This window comes from Penaeus monodon, chromosome 42, assembly GCF_015228065.2.
Source record: "Penaeus monodon isolate SGIC_2016 chromosome 42, NSTDA_Pmon_1, whole genome shotgun sequence".
Lineage (NCBI taxonomy): Eukaryota > Metazoa > Arthropoda > Malacostraca > Decapoda > Penaeidae > Penaeus > Penaeus monodon.
Window position 1 is genome coordinate 9,733,348 of NC_051427.1, and position 20,000 is coordinate 9,753,347.

The window sequence follows — 20,000 nt, forward strand, 5'->3', positions numbered from 1 at the left end:
ACCCCCCCGCCCCACCCTTTATCGGCGAGACAATCAACGGCCGTAATCAGTGCCAACAACAACTCTCCTCTTCACCGGTAATCCTCGACTGTCATCACTGATTACCTCGACCACTTCATGGCCAGCACGCAAAATCTTCATTGAAGTCACCCCCCCTCCCCCCTCCTCCTCCCCCCGGCGTGCACAGCTGGTTCGTTCTTTTCCTTTCTCTCCTCCTCCTTTCTACGTCCTTTCCTTCCTTCATTCTCCTTTCTTTCTTTCCTTCTTTACGTTTAATCTTTTAATATGTTTCGCCACAAGTGTAATGATTCGAAATGCCGGTCTCCCCCAACACGTACGTATGTGGGCGTACAAGCATGCGCGCACGTTCACATACAAATGTGCACATGCCCACGTGCACAGACACATTCCCTCCCTCCCTCCCTCCCTCTCTCCCTCCTCCCTCCCTCTCTCCCTCCCTCCCTCTCTCCCTCCCTCCCTCTCTCCCTCCCTCCTTCCCTCCCTACATGAATATACAATCTGTACTTACTCTTCACTGAATCCATCGACATGTAGAATTCTCATTTGCTTTACTATTGTGCTTTTCCCTGATTCGCCGGCTCCTGGAAAGGGAAGAGAGAGAAAAAAACGTCAACATCACAATCTGTAAAAGGCACAATGCATACAGTTAGTTCAAATTACAAAATAATACAATAGCATTCACAACGCTGTGCATCTGTGGTTTGAGAGAGAGAGAGAGAGAGAGAGAGAGAGAGAGAGAGAGAGAGAGAGAGAGAGAGAGAGAGAGAGAGAGAGAGAGAGAGAGAGAGAGAGAGAAATAGGACAAAGAGGGGGTAGGGTTAAGTATGAGGATGAGGAGTAGGAGTGGGAGAATTAGAGGGGGAAAAATGAGCCGAGAAGGAGGAGGAGGAGGAGGAGGAAAAACAGGAGGAGGAGGAGGAGGAGGAGGAAAAACAGGAGGAGGAGGAGGAGGAAAAACAGGAGGAGGAGGAGGAGGAGGAAAAACAGGAGGAGGAGGAGGAGGAGGAGGAGGAGGAGGAGGAAAAACAGGAGGAGGAGGAGGAGGAGGAGGAGGAAAAACAGGAGGAGGAGGAGGAAAAACAGGAGGAGGAGGCAAAGCAGGAGGAGGAGGAGGAAAAGCAAGAATGGGGAGAAGGAAAGAAAACACAGACCAGAGAGAAAATTAATGATAGAGAGAAGAGAGAAGAGGGAAGAGGGAGGGGGGGAAGGGGGGGGGTCATACGAGCACTACAGAAGACAGCTGCTCAGCATGTAGAACTAATATTATCTTTGGCCTGCAATTCTCCTGGCCCACAAAAGTTCAAGGTTACGCCAGGCTTCTTCGTAAATGAAATTGATGTAAGAGGCGGTCGGTGGTCGTGGCGGTTATTACTAATAGTAAGAGTAAGAGTGAGAATAAGAGTGAGAAGAAGAGTAAGAGTAAGAGGGAGAGTGAGAAGAAGAGTAAGAGTAAGAGGGGGAATGAGCATAAGAGTAAGAGTGGGAGTGAGCATAAGAGTAAGAGTGGGAGTGGAGTGGGAGTGGAGTGGGAGTGAGGATTTAGAGTAGGTGTAAGAGTGTAGTGACAAGAGTAAGAGTAAGAGTATAAATAATGGTAGTACAAGCAGTAGTACTATTCGCAGTGATAGCAATAGAAATAGTAGCAAAAATAGCAGTAGTAGTAGTAGCAGTAGTAGTAGCAGCAGCAGCAGCAGCAGCAGCAGCAGCAGCAGCAGCAGCAGCAGCAGCAGTAGTAGTAGTAGTAGTAGTAGTAGTAGTAGTAGTAATGATAAATGTAATAGTAATAATAGCAAAAGTAATAATAAAAAATATATATAAAAATAATTTTAAAAAATACAATAACAAAACAATAATGGCGAGGAAAGAGTGAGGGGGCCAAGAATGACTCAGACCAAGATAATGAAGAAAAGGTCTAGCAGGAAGACCCCGCAGAGGAGAAATGAAGAAAACAAACAAAAACAATGACAATGGCAAACAATAAAAACACACCCAAATGACTCATCAATAAACTAGAGTCAAGCGCTGATGCCCAATTCATGACATCAATGGGCCTACGATTCACTCTCCTCGCAGCAAAATGACCCTTATGCCAAAGCGACTGAAGAGCCAAGATTAGGGAATAGAAGAACGGGCAGTTTGCGAACGAGAATGAATTTCATTTCCCATTCACAAGCTTCACAAGCCATTCATAAATTGAACCTCACAAACATGATTACTATTATCCTCATTGTCACTTAAACTCATTGTCACTTAAACCATAGAACCAATCAATTATTGACAGTCCGCACTATAACTTCATCTGCAGAGCCCACTAAGCAAGTAACATCCCCACTAATGCTACTCAACACAACCCGGCCAAATAAAAATCTTCCTTGTTGTAACTTCATTCATAAAACCCATCAAAACAAATTTTCACCACTTGTAACCTCTGAACTCCTATCCCAATCTTTATTTTTTTTCATTCACTTCCCTTTTTTTATCCTCTCCTCGTTTTAATCACATATACATCTACCTACCTACCTACCAATCTACTAACCAACCTATTTATTTACATACATACCTACTTACATTCCAACATATTGTACATACATAAATGCACACATAACACACACACACACACACTCTCCCCCCCCCCCCACCACACATCAACAGCCTTACAGCATCACCTCCATCTCCCATCCCCACTAAGCTTCACCATCATTTCCCCCATTGTCCGCTGTACACATATGGAGTTGCCTGCCCTTCCTCGTAACGCCAGTGGGCTATGCAACTTTCTGTGCAACATTGCAGGAGCGTGGGAGGCTCTTAAAATATGCAAATATGATCGCCATCAAGAACAACGTGTCACAGGCATTTATTCCATCAACAACAGCAACCCAGAAGGGAGGGAGGGGGAAAGGTGGGAGAAAGGGGAGAAAGGGGAGGAGGAAAAGAAGGGAAGGGGAGAATGGGAAAGAGGGAAGCGAAGGGAAGGGAAGAGAAGGAAAAGAAGGGAAATGGAGGAGAAGCGAAGAGAGGGCAGAAAGAGGATAAGAGAGGGGGAGGGCAAGTGTCACGGCTAAACGGCAAATGACTTGCTGTGCCCTCCATTTTCCCTTGGGGGAATGGGTGAGTGGAAGAATATGAAGGAATAAGAAGGAGGAAGAGGAGGATCTGGAGGAGGAGGAGGAGGAGGAGGAGGAGGAGGAGGAGGAGGAGGAGGAGGAGGAGGAGGAGGAGGAGGAGGAGGAGGAGGAGGAGGAGGATCTGGAGGAGGAGGAGGAGGAGGAGGAGGAGGAGGAGGAAGAGGAGGAGGAGGAGAATGTAGATGGGGAGGAGGAGGAGGATCAGGAAGAGAAGTAGAAGTGGGAGGAGGAGGAGACTGGAGACTGGAGATGGACAGATGGAAGAGGAGAAGAGGAAGACTTCCTTTAAAAAGGTTACATCCACATGGGGATGATCCAGCCCTACCCACACCTTACCCCACCATCCAACCCCCCCCCTCCCAAACACATAACTATTCCCCAAACATTCAACATTCCTCTGCTGCCATTAACAACATTCGTCGAATCTCACCAAACTTATTCCCCTCTCAAAACATACAAAGCCCAAAACAACAACAACAACAACAAAAGAAATACCCTACACAAAGAAAACTAAAACACCTGGACATACCAAAACACACACACTGTATCCACATTCGGTCAACTACTAATGGCCACACTATCATGGCCAATGGGACTTGTAATGGGCTGATATAATCCTGTTCCATAAAATAAAAGTACTGCCCCATAATGGGAGCTACTGCGCTCACTTGAGCGCTCAAGCTATCATTCTATTTCCGCCATTGGTAGAATACCTTAGAGCCAGAAGACCACTCCTAGTTTATTAGGAGAGAGAGAGAGAGAGAGAGAGAGAGAGAGAGAGAGAGAGAGAGAGAGAGAGAGAGAGAGAGAGAGAGAGAGAGAGAGAGAGAAATGTTCATCTTTTGAAACATTAACAAAATGTGTGCAAAACATACAATTATGCAAGTGTGAACTCCTAAAATACAAAACAGACCATGATAAACTATAAAAAAAAAAAAAAAGATGATTCTACCATGAGACTTGCAAGGAGAGCAACATCTTTCTCAAGATAAATAAAAAGCAAAAAGAAACGAAAAGAAAAAAAAAAGAAGAAAAAAAAATGTCTACTTCTATAAACCATCAAAAGACAAGTAATAATAAATACAAGTAAATACATCAGAGAATGAAAAGATTAGGTGGACAATTAACATATCCCCTAAAATGACAAAGAATAATCAGGAGAAAAAATATTAAAAATAAAATAAAATATATAAACAGTCTACCTCTTAACCACAGTCTACAGTCCACACAAAATATAATCTCTAGCTATTACCTTTCCCTTCATAAAATGATTACATCAATAAATATCACAAAATTTGGTTAAGTGCCCACTCCATAAAGTAAACAATAAACAAAGAACAGAGAGATCCAAAATGGTAAAATTATGTTACCAATACTTGAGAAAAATATCAAAACTTTTCTTTACTCGACACCTTAAAATTTCGCAGGTTACCACATTTTTGCAACTCGGTCTCGCAAAAAAAAAAAAAAAAAAATCTCTTAAACACTTCTAAATGCTTTTATCTCATTACTTGTATTATTGTATATTAACAGTGAACATTTAGCCTACCCACACTTACTAGTGTGCTAAAATAAGAAAATAACATAGATGTTCATCTGCACTAACATTCATCTTATTATTGGTCACCAAAAAACTGCTCAAAATGCCAACGGTACACCATTTAAAGAAAGAAAATTCATGCTCTCTTCTGGCAAGACAATTTTAGGTCTATGGCCTCTTTTAAAAATTCCTTTGCTTCCTCTCTAACTAAAGTGAGAATTATTATGATGGCAGCACAATGGACAACTCCATCAACAGCCACATTTGCTTTTCTTGAATACAAAAAGTGCAAAGTTCCTAATGTGTGATGAAAAAGGTGTGTTGAATGTATGAAATAGCGGAAATTTTATTACCCCTTTAGCTAAGATCGAACAGCAAGGTCACGAGGTCAGTAACAATAATCAGTATCAATATCAGAGGTAATTTACAAATTGGGTCAAACCTATATCTCTATACCACTAAGAGTAAGGTAATTTGCTTTTATAGGAGATGAGAATGTTGAAAGGTAAAAAAATTTGTCCATCTCACTATAAATTCATCAAAGTACTCTCATACACAAATCATTTAAAAATCAATAAAAAAAATGAATACCCAAATTAACAACAATGAGACCTTTAATAAAACTGCCACAAACCAAAACAGCAACCTTATCAAAGCTTAACAGCAAGATGTTTTGCAAACATTACAATTATGCCATGTGAGGTCATATGTTGACACCCATGTGCACAAAATCAGGTCATGAGATCACTTATGACTAAATAAAACTGTTCTGCAAGTTAATGTATCCATAACACTTTCAAAATATAACAATCATGCAATTCATACACTCATGAACACTCTACAATGGGGGTTACTCATGACTAGGTTACTAGGTCTTAAATGGAATACAACTAGGTCACAAGGTCACTATCATGGCATTTATAACCAGGACAAAGGGTTAAGGATTACAGTTCACAATCTGGGTATGGGTCATTGCAATACATTGCAATTGGTCATGGAAGCACCTTGTTACAAGAAATACCCTAGGATACAGTCATATTACATAACTAGGTCACAAGGTCACTATCACAATGCAGAACTAGGTCACTGTCATATGGCAAAATTGGGTCACAAGGTCACTGTCACATTAGAACTAGGTCAATGTCATATAGTGAAATTAGGTCATGAGGTCACTGTCATATTATGGAAGTCATGAGCTAAAAGGCACATAGCAGAAATAGATCACTGCCATATTGCAAAACTGGGTCATGAGGTCAATGTCACTGAACTAGGTCATTGTCAAAATTACCTAGGTCATGAGGTCACTATAAAACATAATTTGACCCTTATCATATGGCTGAATTTAGTGTCATAAGGCAAAAATTAGTGTCATCAGGCAAAATTTGGTATACATGAATTCACTGTCACATGACATAATTAGGGCAAATGTTGGGACTTGACGGGAAGAGATCCCTATCACGTTACAACCACACAACAGCATAGGGTCATTAAATATTAGGCCAAAGAATCACCCACATGACAGAGCCAATCCTCTCATGGTATTTAACCTGTGAAATTTCAACTCTGTAATTATTTTGACCCATGGAAAATTGCACATGAGGTAAAATAACCAGCTGACCCTTGCAACAGGACACTTAAACCTTTCAATGAACCAAGAATACGAAGTTGACAAAAAAAATTTGCAATAACTATCAAATGAAGTAAATTTCTTTGATCTTCCTTTATTCTAATCACCCTAACTTGCACTCTCATTTCCTCTATTCAAGGCATTCCTTTCATCCTTACACCTCTTCCCCGTACCAAGACCACAAGAACAACACACACAAAACCCCAACATCTCCAAAATTAAACCAACCTCTTGACATTTCTCTCAACTCCTCTAACCCTCGTAAAGAAATCTTCAAATGCAATGCCGGCACAAAGTCCACACACCTGGCCTATAAAACAAGAAAGCATGCACTTTTCCAAAGCAATCGCAGTACCGATCACAGACATCTGTCACAGTGCCACCTGATAAAATAGTTGCACATTTGTAATTTTAATCTCTATCGACATCCCCTGTTACTTTGCCCTGGGTATAGATATTAGTAATGATATTTTCAAAATTTTAGTTACAAAAATCAGAAAAATGGCATTGCATCCAAATCTTTGCACTCACACAACTCAAAAAATTAAAACACAAAGATAGCTAAGTAAATAATAATGATAAAAAAGGAAAAGAAAGCACCTTTGGTTTCAAGGATTGCAAATTTGCTAATTACTATGAACCTACCTACACATTACAAAGAAAAAACACACAGTAATACTGGGACCACCACTACTACAATCTCCTAAACATCAATGTTAATATCTCCAGACAATTTCTATTTGACAGAAAATATCTCTCTCCAACTGATAATGTAAAAATCAAATAAAATGGGGAAAAAATGCATTTCCTCAGACTAGATTAATTAAACCAAATCAATTTCATAAATGTTGTGTCAAGTAAACTATTCAAAGATGTATATATACACAATGTAAATGTATACACAAACTTGCTGATAAGAAATAGTAATAACAATAATAATAATCAAAGGTAGCAATAACAAAAAACATCTAATCCTGTTCATGTTCCAACATTTGGAAATTAACTTCCAAGGTGAATGCAATCTCGCAGCCAAAACAAACCCTTTGAACAAACTACAGAAAGTCCATGAAAATATAACCCCCCCCCTTTTTATACAACACAGCACAACAAAAGATCAACTACTAAAGGTCCATCATTTGTAAAGTTCTTGCAAGATTCTGCCCACAGTGCATCACAATACACCAGGCAAATCTAATGAACCCCTACTTTCAACAAAATAGTGTGGAGTCTATAGCACTGACTTTTGCAAAAGAAAACAATAATAACTGTATTAATAAAAATAATAAATAATAATAATAATAATAATAATAATAATAATAATAATAATAATAATAATAATAATAATAACAACAACAACAAAAATGATAACCATCTGCATACATCAATTAACTGGCAATGACATTTATGGAACCGTAGGATCCCTAATCAAAATCAATGTTTATGCAAAAAATCAGCAGTCTGAAAAATTATTAAAAGAGAACTTCATTTGTATAATTGCACAACAGAAAAACCAACTCAATCTGCTAACAAGCAAAACCCAACCAATCTGTCACTTTTAAACCTGTTCTACAGGTCCTTAAAAGTAAATAAATTTACTACTCAATTCCATTTTATATCTAAACAAAATCAATGCTTGGTGGTATCAAAACAAATGCAGAAAATAACTGTATACATGCAAGGATTAATAATCTTTCCTTTAAAAAGTGCCCAAAGAGCTATAACTCGCAAATAAAAGCAAGAATCAATCTAGCATTCCCTCCTGGCGTCTGGCAACAACTGACTTCACGCAACCAAGATGCACTTTGCTACCCTTGCTGTATGCTTTACTGATAAATGCACTAACGAGAAATATGCAAACTGCATATTGCGCTGAATGACTGCACTGTGCTTGGAAATGCATCAGCGTGCATATGCAAAGCTAGTCCATGGGACAACTAGCATAAATTCACAATTGAAGATCGATAGCTTTTGGATTCAACAGTTTTTATTCATGTGCGAGTTTCCCAAAACAATGTAATCATCTATTATTTTTGCATTCTGCTCTTCAGATAACTCTCTCTCTGATGCATCTAAAAGATATGTAATATTTGATTATTCAACCTTATGTATACCTATATGAACATGTTATATTATAGAAATATATATTATATTATATTATGCTATATTACATATATATATATTTTTTTTTTTTTTTTTTCATGTAATATGTTCATATAGATATACATAGGATTGAATAATCATATATTACACACACACACACACACACACACACACACACACACACACACACACACACACACACACACACACACACACACACACACACATATGTAAATGTTTAATATCTGTTTACAGTATATACCTGCTGATTTCTATCTAAAGAATTTTACAATCTTTCTTCTTTTCTGTGTGTTTATCTACCTTTATACCTATACAACTATGATATATGATAAGGTATATACACCTATATGAATAAACAAATAAATATATAATAATAATATAAACACTTTAGCGTCTTTGTGAATTACGGCAAATGATACATGCTACCTCTACACTAATATAAACACTATATTTATTGTGGTGCATACAGTAAAGCCACCATAGACTTAAGTGTATAACTACATATAGACTAGCACAGCATCAAGCAATGACTCAAACTTCAATTTCTTCTCCACACAATGCTATTTCCAACTTTTATCTGTCCAATGTCTTGCCTTTTATAATATCCACTAAATATCTACTGCTCCAAATACTGTGTTTACATACACAATTCCATAATTTCAAGATAAAGTACATTCATAGATATATATAAATGTGTATATATAGAGTAAATTGGTAATGACCTAATGGCAGTATTCAACCTAAATATCAATTATATAAGCACATAAACTCTAGAAAAAAAAATTCTAGAAGTAAATAAAACCACTAAACTCGTGACCTTAAGCTTTCCTCCATGAAGTAAAATTGTAACAAAACCTTTTATGTCACATTTACTGTTATAATTTATAAGTAGTCCTTTGTGAATTACTGTTTTCAAAACAAATTATTCATAATACATTACACTTTGTGTGTAATGTCTTTAAATTTGTATCTAAAACTGTAAAATGATGCCTACAATGTGCCACCTTCATTACAGACAGTGTGTGCATATGCAGGTGTGCATCACACACACAAACTCAACTGCACAAACACATACGTGGTTGTGTTGTGTGTATGGGTTGTGCTGTGTATAGGTTTTGATTATGCATTGTGTGTTGTGTATAGAGAAAAAAAAAAGTCTTGTAATTTAGACACTGAGTCGTTGCTTGTGGTCTTCAAAATGATACAATGACCTCTGCCATGATTGGATATGCTATCACTGATGCATAACACATGCATCTGTGTAATGTATTTTGAATTTGCTCTTATTCTCATTGATTCTTACGTAATTTTGAAGTATTTTATACTTTGGGTAATTTGCAACAAAATATCTATATGACTTAACCTCATAAAATGTCTTGGGAAGTAAAGATAAGAGAGAGCTTTAGGAAAGTAACCTTCATGAATATAAAGGGCCAACTCCATATATGAATGTGCAAGTGTATATATGCATTCATGCACACGTGTGTGCTAACACTGATACAGATATAACCAGAATCAGACATAAACAGATGCAGAAGCAGAAGCAGAAGCAGAGACAGAAACACACCCACATACTCTCACCCAAATACACACTCAGACTCAACAGACATCGATCACATATCTTCTGGCAGAATACTGCTCGGATTGGCTAATTATCCAACATATAATTCAGGACATCCTCAAAGAATAGAAAATTGAAAGCATTCATCAAAAGAACAGAGAGGCAATGCAATAACCAAAGTTACATAAACATTACCCAGGAAATTCCCTGACTATTTTTGAACAGATCAAATTTCCTTAACCATTTATCACAAGCATGAGAAAATATGCCATGCCAATTCCCATAAGAAAATGTGTTCAGTTTCAAATATCACTAGTCACTCTTGGCAATGCACTTCCAAACTATGAACCTACAGTACAGCAATGTAACAACTATATTAAAAATTACAACCAGAGGCTAACACAGTGTAAATGCAAATATCATAGCAACACGCCCATTTTCAAAACATCTCATTTGGTTCATTATTCATGTATTTGAAGTATTATAATTCAAAGAAATGTCCTTATCACAAAGGCTAAGGTGAGAGAGCAACTCATAGAGGAGAGTTAGCACATAGAGGAAGGAGGGAAAGAAAAGGGAGTAAATGAGAGAAAGTGAGCAAGAGAGTAAGAGTAAGAGATGCAAAGTAAAAGAAAGTGAGAAGGAGGGGGGGGGGGGGTAGAAGTACATAAAAGAAGTTAAAAGAGTAAGGGAGGAAAAAAAAAAAAAAAAAACTATGCAAATGCAATATCATTCAAGGCTTGACCAGATAAACAAGCTCGGAAAAATAAGTAAGGAAACTAATAGGAAGCTTACTCGTGTAATAGGGAGATCAATTTCATGGGTGACTTTAACGGGGTTAGCCCACGGAATTTTTACCACAAGCATCTCGTAGTCGTGTGTGGCCCCTGGTGTAAACACAAATTACATGTCTCACTGCACTCAATCATCCTTTATAAGACTGCAAAACGTGGCATTAGTCTCGCTCCCAATATGGGTATCACTTGCCATCCTACTGGTTCTCTATATACCCAATCATGTTAAATCAATGCATAAAACAAAGACTTCATAAATATGCAACACCTATCAAAAAACAATTAATCTTTGGAAAATTTTATGCAATAAAACATTCAAACCTTCTAAAGAAAAGAAACCTAATAAAAACAAAATGACATCATCACCGAAATACACAGCTAATATAAATTCCATTAAGAAGGCATTAAAAGCCAACTTAATAGCCACCACTTAACACATAATAGAACCCTCAGGTATTGTTACAGCTCAAATGCACACAAAAATTTGCTCCTTTATCTACACAATTAGTAAACACAGAAGCATCCATCTTATCTTTCCTATCCCTTTCCTTTTTCAATATAGCAGTTGCTCTTATCCTTTCTTTATGCCCTTCTCTTTCATCTTATTCCTTTATCCACAACCTTAAAGTACCAACATAAAAACATGAACAATAAACAAAAAAAGCAAACTTGTGTTTTCTTGTTTTTGCTTTTGCGTATTTTGAGCACGTGTGTGTATTTTGCGTGTGTGTATTTTGCGTGTATGTGTGTATTTTGCGTGCATGTGTGTGTATTTTGTGTGCATGTGTGTGTATTTTGTGTGCATGTGTGTATTTTGTGTGCATGTGTGTGTATTTTGTGTGCATGTGTGAATATTTTGTGTGCATGTGTGAATATTTTGTGTGCAAGGGTGTATATTTTGTTTGCATGGGTGTATATTTTGTTTGCATGGGTGTATATTTTGTTTGCATGGGTGTATATTTTGTGGGCATGGGTGCATATTGTGTGCATCTGTGTATATTGTGTGCACATGTGTATAGTGTGCATCTGTGTATACTGTGTGCACATGTGTATAGTGTGCATCTGTGTATACTGTGTGCAACTGTGTATATTTTGTGTGTGAGCATTTTGTATGTATGTGTGTATTTGATGTATATGTGTGTATTTGATTTACATATGTGTATCTAGTGTATATTTATGTATTTGGTGTGCATTTATGTTTTGTTTGCATCCAGGTTTTTTCGTGAGAGTTTCGCATAAGCATGTGTATTTTGTCTGCATGTGCTAGTTGTGTGCAAGTATACATAGTATGTATGCATCTCATACATGTGTATTTTGAGATTGTGTATACTGTATGCAAACTGTGCACATGTGTATATTGTATGCATATGTTTATCTTGCATACACATGTGCATATTGTTGAGTATGCACTTGTGTGTTGCAATCATGTGTGTGTGCTGGGTGCATGTATGTGTGCTGGGTGCATGTGTGTGTGAAGTATGCATGTGCACATGTGATGTATGCATGTGCACATATGATGTATGCATGTGCACATGTGATGCATGCATGTGTACATGTAATTTATGCATGTGTACGTGTGATGTATTCATGTGTATGTGTGCTGTGTGCATGTTTGTGTATGATGTATTCATGTGTATGTGTGTGATGTATGTATATGTGTATGTGTGTGATGTATGTTGGTGTTTGTGTGATGTATGCATGTGTTTGTGTGTGTTGGGTGCATCTTTATGTGTTGAATGCATGTTGTGTGTATGTGTTTACTTATGCTGGTAAATATGTTCTGTGCATGTGTTTATTGAGTGAAAGCTGTCTGTATATGTCCATGTGTGCATGCATGCAATCTGTGCACGAGTTGTTTGCATATATGCCTGCTGTCTACTTGTATTTGTTGTGTGCATGTATGCTTGTACTGTATACGCGTTGTGTGTATTGTTTTCTAGTGTGTTGTGTCTGTGTATACATTGTTTTATGTGTGTACATGTGTTTGTGTGTATGCATTGCCTTATATGCATGCATGTGTGGATGTGTCATGTGTGTGTTATATGCACATATTGTGTGCATGTTTTTTGTATGCATGTGCTGTGTGCATGTGTGTTGTATGTACTGTACACAAGAGTTGTTTATGTGCATGTGTTGTGCTAGTGCTGTAAGCTTGAGTGCATGCTTGGTGTGCATGTGTGCGTATTTGTGTACGTGTTGTTTGTATGTGTTTGAGTGAATGTTGTGTGCATGTTTCATGTATGTTGACTATGGAATGTGTGTTTGTGTGTGTGTGTGTGTGTGTGTGTGTGGTGTGTGTGTGTGTTTTGTGTGTGTGTGTGTGTGTGTGGGTGCATGTGGTGTGTGTGTGTGTGTGTGTGGGTGTGTGTGTGCAATGTTGTGTGTGTGTGTGTGTGTGTGGTGGTGTGTGTTGGTGTGTGTGTGGTGTGTGTTGTGTGTGTGTGTTGTGTGTGTGTGTGGGTGTGTGCATTTGTGTGTGTGTGTGTGTGTGTGTGTGGTGTGTGTGGGTGTGTGTGGTGGTGTGGGGTGTGGGGGGGTGGGGTGTGTTGTGTGTGTGTGTGGTGGGTGCATGTTGTATGTGTGGGTGCATGTTGTGTGTGGGTGCATGTGTGTGTGTGTACAGGTGTTTTGTGCATCAGTTGTCTTGTGTGCCTGGGTTGTGTGCTGTATGCATTGCTTGTGTTATGTGCATTTGGTTGCATTGTGTATCTGGTTTGTATGGTGTGTATGGGTTGTGTTATATATAGATTGTGTTTGCATATGGGTTGTATGTTGTACACATGGGCTGTGCTGTGTGAATGTATGCATGGGTCATGTACATGTATGCATGGGGTGTGTGCATGTACCCACAGGTTGTGAGCATGTACCCACAGGTTGTGAGCATGTACCCACAGGTTGTGAGCATGTACCCACAGGTTGTGAGCATGTACCCTTGTTCTGTGTGCATGTACCCTTGTTCTGTGTGCATGTACCTTTGTTCTGTGTACATGTACCCTTGTGCTGTGTACATGTACCATGTGCTGTGTGCATGTACCCAGGTGTTGTGTGTGTGTGTGCTGTGCATGAGTTTGGGCTGTGCATTTGTGGGTGGGTGGGTGGGTGGGTGATGGTTGGATGTGCTGTGCATTGGTGTGCATTTGCAGTGCATGGGAGTGTGTGTGTGTGTATGATGTGCATGGGAGTGTGTGTGTGTGTATGATGTGCATGGGAGTGTGTGTGTGTGCATGATGTGCATGGGATGTGTGTTTGTGTGTATGATGTCAGGGAGTGGTGTGTTTTGGTGTGTGCATGGAGTGTTGTGGGTATGTTTTGGGATGTGTGTGTATGCTGTGCATGGGAGTGTGTGTGTATGCTGTGCAGGGGAGTGTGTGTGTAGATTTGCAGGGGAGTTTGTGTATGTGTGCTGGGGTGTATGGTGTTATGAAAATCGAGTGTGTATATTATGTTTTTGGGCATGTGTGTTTTGTGTGTACGTGTGAGTGTTGAGTATATGTGTATGTCAAGTGTATTGAGTGTATGTGTGTCAAATGTGTTGAGTGTTGTGCATGAGTGTGTGTGTTGTGGTGTGTGCTTGTGTGTGTGTTGTGTTGCATGTGTGTGTGTGTGTGTGGTGTGTGTGTGGTGTGGTGTGTGGTGCATGTGTGTGTGTGTGTTGGTGCATGTGTGTGTGTGGGTTTGTGTGTGTGTGTGTGTGTGTGTGTGTGTGTGTGTGTGGTGCATGTGTGTGTGTGTGTGTGTTGGTGCATGTGTGTATGCATCCAAGCCCTGCATCAATGAGTGACTGTCACATGAAGTATGGTGCATGTGTGGGTGTACTTTGTGCTCACCTGTGTCCATGGGTGTGAAGAAAACAAAGAGAAAGAGGAAAAGTTAATGGAGGATGAGGATGAGGATGAGGATGAGGATGAAGAGAAGGAGGAGGAGGAGGAGGAGAGGAGGAGGAGGAGGAGGAGGAGGAGGAGGAGGAGGAGGAGGAGGAGGAGGAGGAGGAGGAGGAGGAGGAGGAGACAAAGAAGCTGAAGATCAAGGCAATGTTCACAAGAAAGAAGGAATAACAGAAAAAAGGAGAGCTTCAAGAAAGAGAGAAGTAAAATTAGAAAAAGCAGAAACAGAGAAAAAGAGGAAGGTAGATGCTAAGGCAAAGGCAAAAAAACAGAGGATAAAGGAGAGGAGGGAAGAAGGAAAACAAGAAAGTAAAAGAGGGAGAAAGGAAGATAGCCTTTCACCCATTCCATTTAGTAGACAATAAGCAACTATAAAATCAATGCCAAACCAATAACAAAAATACTGTACATTTCCCCTTCAACTCAAAAGGAAATCTGCATAGGTATATACACAGAAATAACATAATAAAATAGGATACTCCCTCTATTTATACTGTAGCACAATAAGAATTCACATAAATGATCTGAAGCCATCACATTGAAGCTACTTACAAGGAGAGAGCAAGATGCTTTTCAAACAAGGGATGACAATGCAACATCTAATTTCTTTTGGGATTCTATTCAACAAGAAAATCAGGGGGATAACTGTCAAACAGACCACCAATCAATGAACCTTTCTGATCTTTTCCTTTCTTCTTTATGGCTATTCTTTTTCATAGACCTGAAAATTCTAAAAAATTACACTGATCTAAGGCATACAGTCATACACACTCAAAGGAATACAATCATTCATAATCTAAGAAATGGTCACTTGCAATCAAAGGCATATAGTCATTCACAATCAAAGACATACATTCATTCTTAGTCTTGCTCATCATATCAACTAAGATAAAACAGATCTAATCAAAGGCCTTAATATCAGAGGAAGTTGAAAAGAATTACTCAGCAGATGTCTTTTAAAAGGGCACTTGATTATTCTGAATCAATAAGATGAACAAAAAGGATCAGCAAACCCATTCATTTTGCAAATATTGCAAAGCCATAGACAATTGAAAGTTAACAAACACATACCACTAACTTCTCAACAAGAAAAACAAGAACTCACTGTACAAAGGCAAATAACCTGGTACACAGATTCTATAAAAAGCCACAAGATACACGATTGAATTTCAACTTAGTCATAAAGACACCCCATAAATCAAACAACTCCCCTTTTCCATTACTGGTCCCTATCCAAGCCAGTTTACTTGCCACTGATAATTACCCAAACCTTGCAATCAGAAGAAACAAACTCTGATAATACTTACAAAACAGAAGAGAGAAATAGAAGAAGAAAAAAATCAAGCACCCATTTTCACAAAAAACAGATGAATGCATTCTCTGTTGAACAATAAAAACTCCACACTGAAAACACACAGCCAACAATACATGCACACAAGCGCGCCTCCTATCAACAAGAGGGCGAACCGATGAAATTATTCCCCCATTGCAAACCCCTTCACATCACAACTGAGCCATACCAGCTGTGCAAATTCTGGCCCATAATTGATCAAGTGCATTTTCTTTTTATATCTGTGGGATAAGGAAGGGGGTACAAAAAAAAAAGTGCTACTGAACTTCAACCCCAATGATGGAAACACCTGGTAAAAGATCCAGCAATGAAACACTCAAGAAATTGTTAGTCATTGCAATAAATACTAACCCGTAAACCATGAGCTTTGCCCTTTGCAACCAAGTACAACACTTAATTCATTGCATGCAATTTATAATACTGCACATAATTTTCTGATCCTCCTAACCAACCTAAGCCATACATAAAATTTATGATGGATAAACAGGTTTGCCATTGCAACAAAAGACTGTTAATATTAACCTATGCAGATATCATAACCAAGATATTTATGAAATGCAAGCAATAAAGCTACTGTGTCTACATTCAGTGTATATTACAACCAGGCGATATATTTTCAATACAATCCAGACCCTTACAGACCACAGACTAACCACAAAATTCTAAACCTAAGACATCTGACATATATAAACCTCATTAGCTCCAGCTTCAGAATCTCTGACCAACATTATTTGCAAAAAATAAAATGATGCTTTGACTTCTTCCTTTCTACTGATAGACTAAATATATTTCATGTTTCCTTCTTGTCTGTGCACCCATCACACAGTGAAACAGTTAAATTACTTGTGCCATAATGCTGTTATCTCACAAATAACTGCCTCTATTCAGCTGTATACTATTGTCATCCTTTTTAAGCATTTCCCAGTTAATACGATAATAACATATTTAAATCACACAGTTGGGATTGTAAATTGTAATATTATCATTAAAGACAAGGAAAGTCAGCTGTTAAATGTAGAGTGGAAAAAAGAATAACATACAGCATAGGCATGTGAACAACCACAAAAAACACACACACACAAAGATAATTCACTATCATACTCTGTGGACTTTTGCCAAGACGTCTATGGACAGCTAGACAAGCATGACTGTAAAACCAATAAAAGCAAAAAATCATAATCTTTGTATATGTCCTTTATGGAACATTTTGTCAATAATCTCCTCAGACACCGCATAATCTGTGTCAACAACTATCAACATGAAATATCAAAAGTTGCTATTCCCATTTTGTTCTTAAACTGTTGAGGATGAACCGTAAATTAATTAAAAAGCTGAGTGTGTTCCTCTGTATTCCTTCTGTACTTCCCTAGCATACTATTTCATGATCCCCTATACTTGTTTTCCTACAAACTTTTCTTGGTGCTCATAATCAATAAAGTTATGTCTTGTTTCCAATGTAGAATGCTGGGTACTGGTCTGATTGCAAAGACAATATACTTGACTTTATTGTACCTTAGGCCATTATCTTTCCAAAGGTCTTAACCTATCCTTAAAGAGAGAACTACAATCACATTAATGTTCACCCTGTCACAGTCATCTCATGAAGCTAGAAATGGCAAGGTTTGTCAATAATACCAAATGAATTTCTGCCTGTACACATTCCATTCTTTTACACATTTTACTTCCTTTTTGGCAGCACATAAATGGCTGGTTGTTTCACAAAATGTTGGTCAGATTTTCACTGCATATCTCCAGAACTGCCAAGTGCATTAAATGAGTCAAGAACAATGATTAGGTTAGGCCTTTGATTAATACACTAACTGACAGGTAAAGGTAAATGCAACCCTAAAATAACATTAAAAAAGTAAAAAAACTTCCTCTTCCTATACATTAGACATGCAAGCAAGAAAGACACCCATGACATACTGTTCAATAATCCAGTTCGATTTGATACTGCAATTAGGCATCTACTCACCTCACCTCACAAGCAAGGTGTGAACATAGATTTCTTCTATATGCTAAATTCAAAGCCAAAAGAACGTAAAAAGCATCAGCCACTTTTAAGGTGGTGTCATCAGGTGAACCCACATTGAAGTCCTGGGGTTTCTAAATTTTGAACACCAGAAAGCAAGGTGTGAAGATACATGCACACAGTATCATATACACCCAGGGATTCACATAAAAATGAGCACACATTACAAATTGATCTACATGGTATGACATTAATGAGAGGGATGACACTGTATTTCATCACATGACTACCTATATACAGTCTCTAATGGCAATGTGATTCCACTGAAACATGGCAAAGCCATACACAAAAATGTAATTGATTGGTTTTGTAATTAGACATTTCATAATATGGGCAAATGTTCTAAACAGCACCGGAATTCATTCATTCAATATAGTATAACAGCCAAAATTACCCGTTCAGAAAATCTAGAAAGGTACGTTTCCTCATGCAACACCTCATTCCTTTATACATATTACTAGGTATAAACAAATCCTAATTTTGAAAGCAATCTTTGCCAAATTATTATGCAAAACCTAAAAAAAAGAATGACCTACATCCTAACTCTGTGATCTTTGAAAAAAATTATGATACAAATACAAATACTACTACTACTACTACTACTACTACTACTACTACTACTACTACTACTACTACTACTACTACTAATAATAATAATAATAATAATAATAATAATAATAATAATAATAAATAAATGGAGTTTGCAAGCCCCAATATTAACTGATACCGACTGTCAAAAGTACTTCACATCCTCTGGTCTCTCTTCAAAAGATTTCTACACCTATATAATACACCTTTTCCTTATCAAGGTATCTAAAAAGCCTTTCTCACATACAGAAACATCTAGAAGTTTTCCATTAAACATACGTCTTTCTGTTGCCATCATCTATCCACACATATAACCACACACAATCAGAGAGAAAAAAAAAAAAAAAAAGAACCACCATTACACCAGAGATCACAATCAAGCCGACTAACAATACAAAAGCAAAATCAAAACCACGTCATTTTCATCTCTAAAAATAAGGCTTATTTAACTGGGAAATGGCGATACTGTCTGCATAAGACAATAAGGGTTTTACAATTGTGGACATTTCTGGACAGGTTTTTTGATGTCCTACGAGGGTTAAATATCCATAAATCCAATACTGCGGGAAGGGAAAAGGCCAGCCAATGACAAAAAAAAAAAAAAAAAAAAACAGCAGAGAGCAATACCGATCCAAACCCTAGTACTGCTCCTGACACCACAAATCTCAGAACCACAAAATACCGGCACCACAAACCCCCCAAATTGTGCCGAGCTACAGCAGTCCACCACACATAGGCCCCTGAGCCTCCCCCTACCCACCCTCGATCTGCCCCTCCTCCTGGGTTCCCTCAGAGAGCCCCACCCAACTCTGCCCACACATGCCCCTCCCAGCACATACCCGAGGCTCCCGAGGGGGCCTTCCTCCTCAACATTTTCGAAACAACATTCATGGCATCCTTCCTCTCGCTCCCCCGCCCGCGCCCCCGCCCTCACCTGCCCCGGGCGCTGCCTCCGTGCCCCCCGGCCCTCGCAGCCCTCCGGGGCGCCCCTGCGTGCCCCCGGGGCCCCGCGCCCTCGGAGGCCGTGGCGGGCGCGGGCGGCGTGGGCGGGGCGGGCGCGGGCGGCGGTGCCAGGGCAGGCCGTGGCACCAAACATGCGTGGGCGCGGGTTCTCCTGACCCGAGATCTGTCACCTCACGCCTCCCCCACGGGCCCCCGCCCCCGCCCACGCCCATCTCTTCACGCCCAAACCCTCCCAGCTACCCTGAATGTGGGCGCCGCGGCCCGGCCGAGGGCGTGGGCGGCGGCGCCCGGGGTCAAGCGAGGCCTGAAGGGCGCGAGGAAGGAGGGCGCGAGACCCAATATGGCCGCTTAAGCAGACGATAAACAGCGAATGTCTTTACCTAATAGTAACAA

The 20,000-nt window shown here is 39.1% G+C and overlaps 1 protein-coding gene across 1 annotated transcript in view; it reads right to left on the reverse strand.

Annotated features, from left to right (window-relative positions):
* The window catches only part of LOC119598916 (guanine nucleotide-binding protein G(s) subunit alpha), a gene marked incomplete in the record, with an annotated part of 56,171 nt that overhangs the window by 35,768 nt on the left and 403 nt on the right, over window positions 1–20,000 (reverse strand). Inside the window, 2 exon segments of the mRNA XM_037948627.1 lie at window positions 530–602; window positions 19,988–20,000. The exon segment at window positions 19,988–20,000 is cut by the window's right edge and continues 403 nt beyond it. Of these exon segments, the coding sequence (XP_037804555.1) occupies window positions 530–602; window positions 19,988–20,000 (86 nt within the window).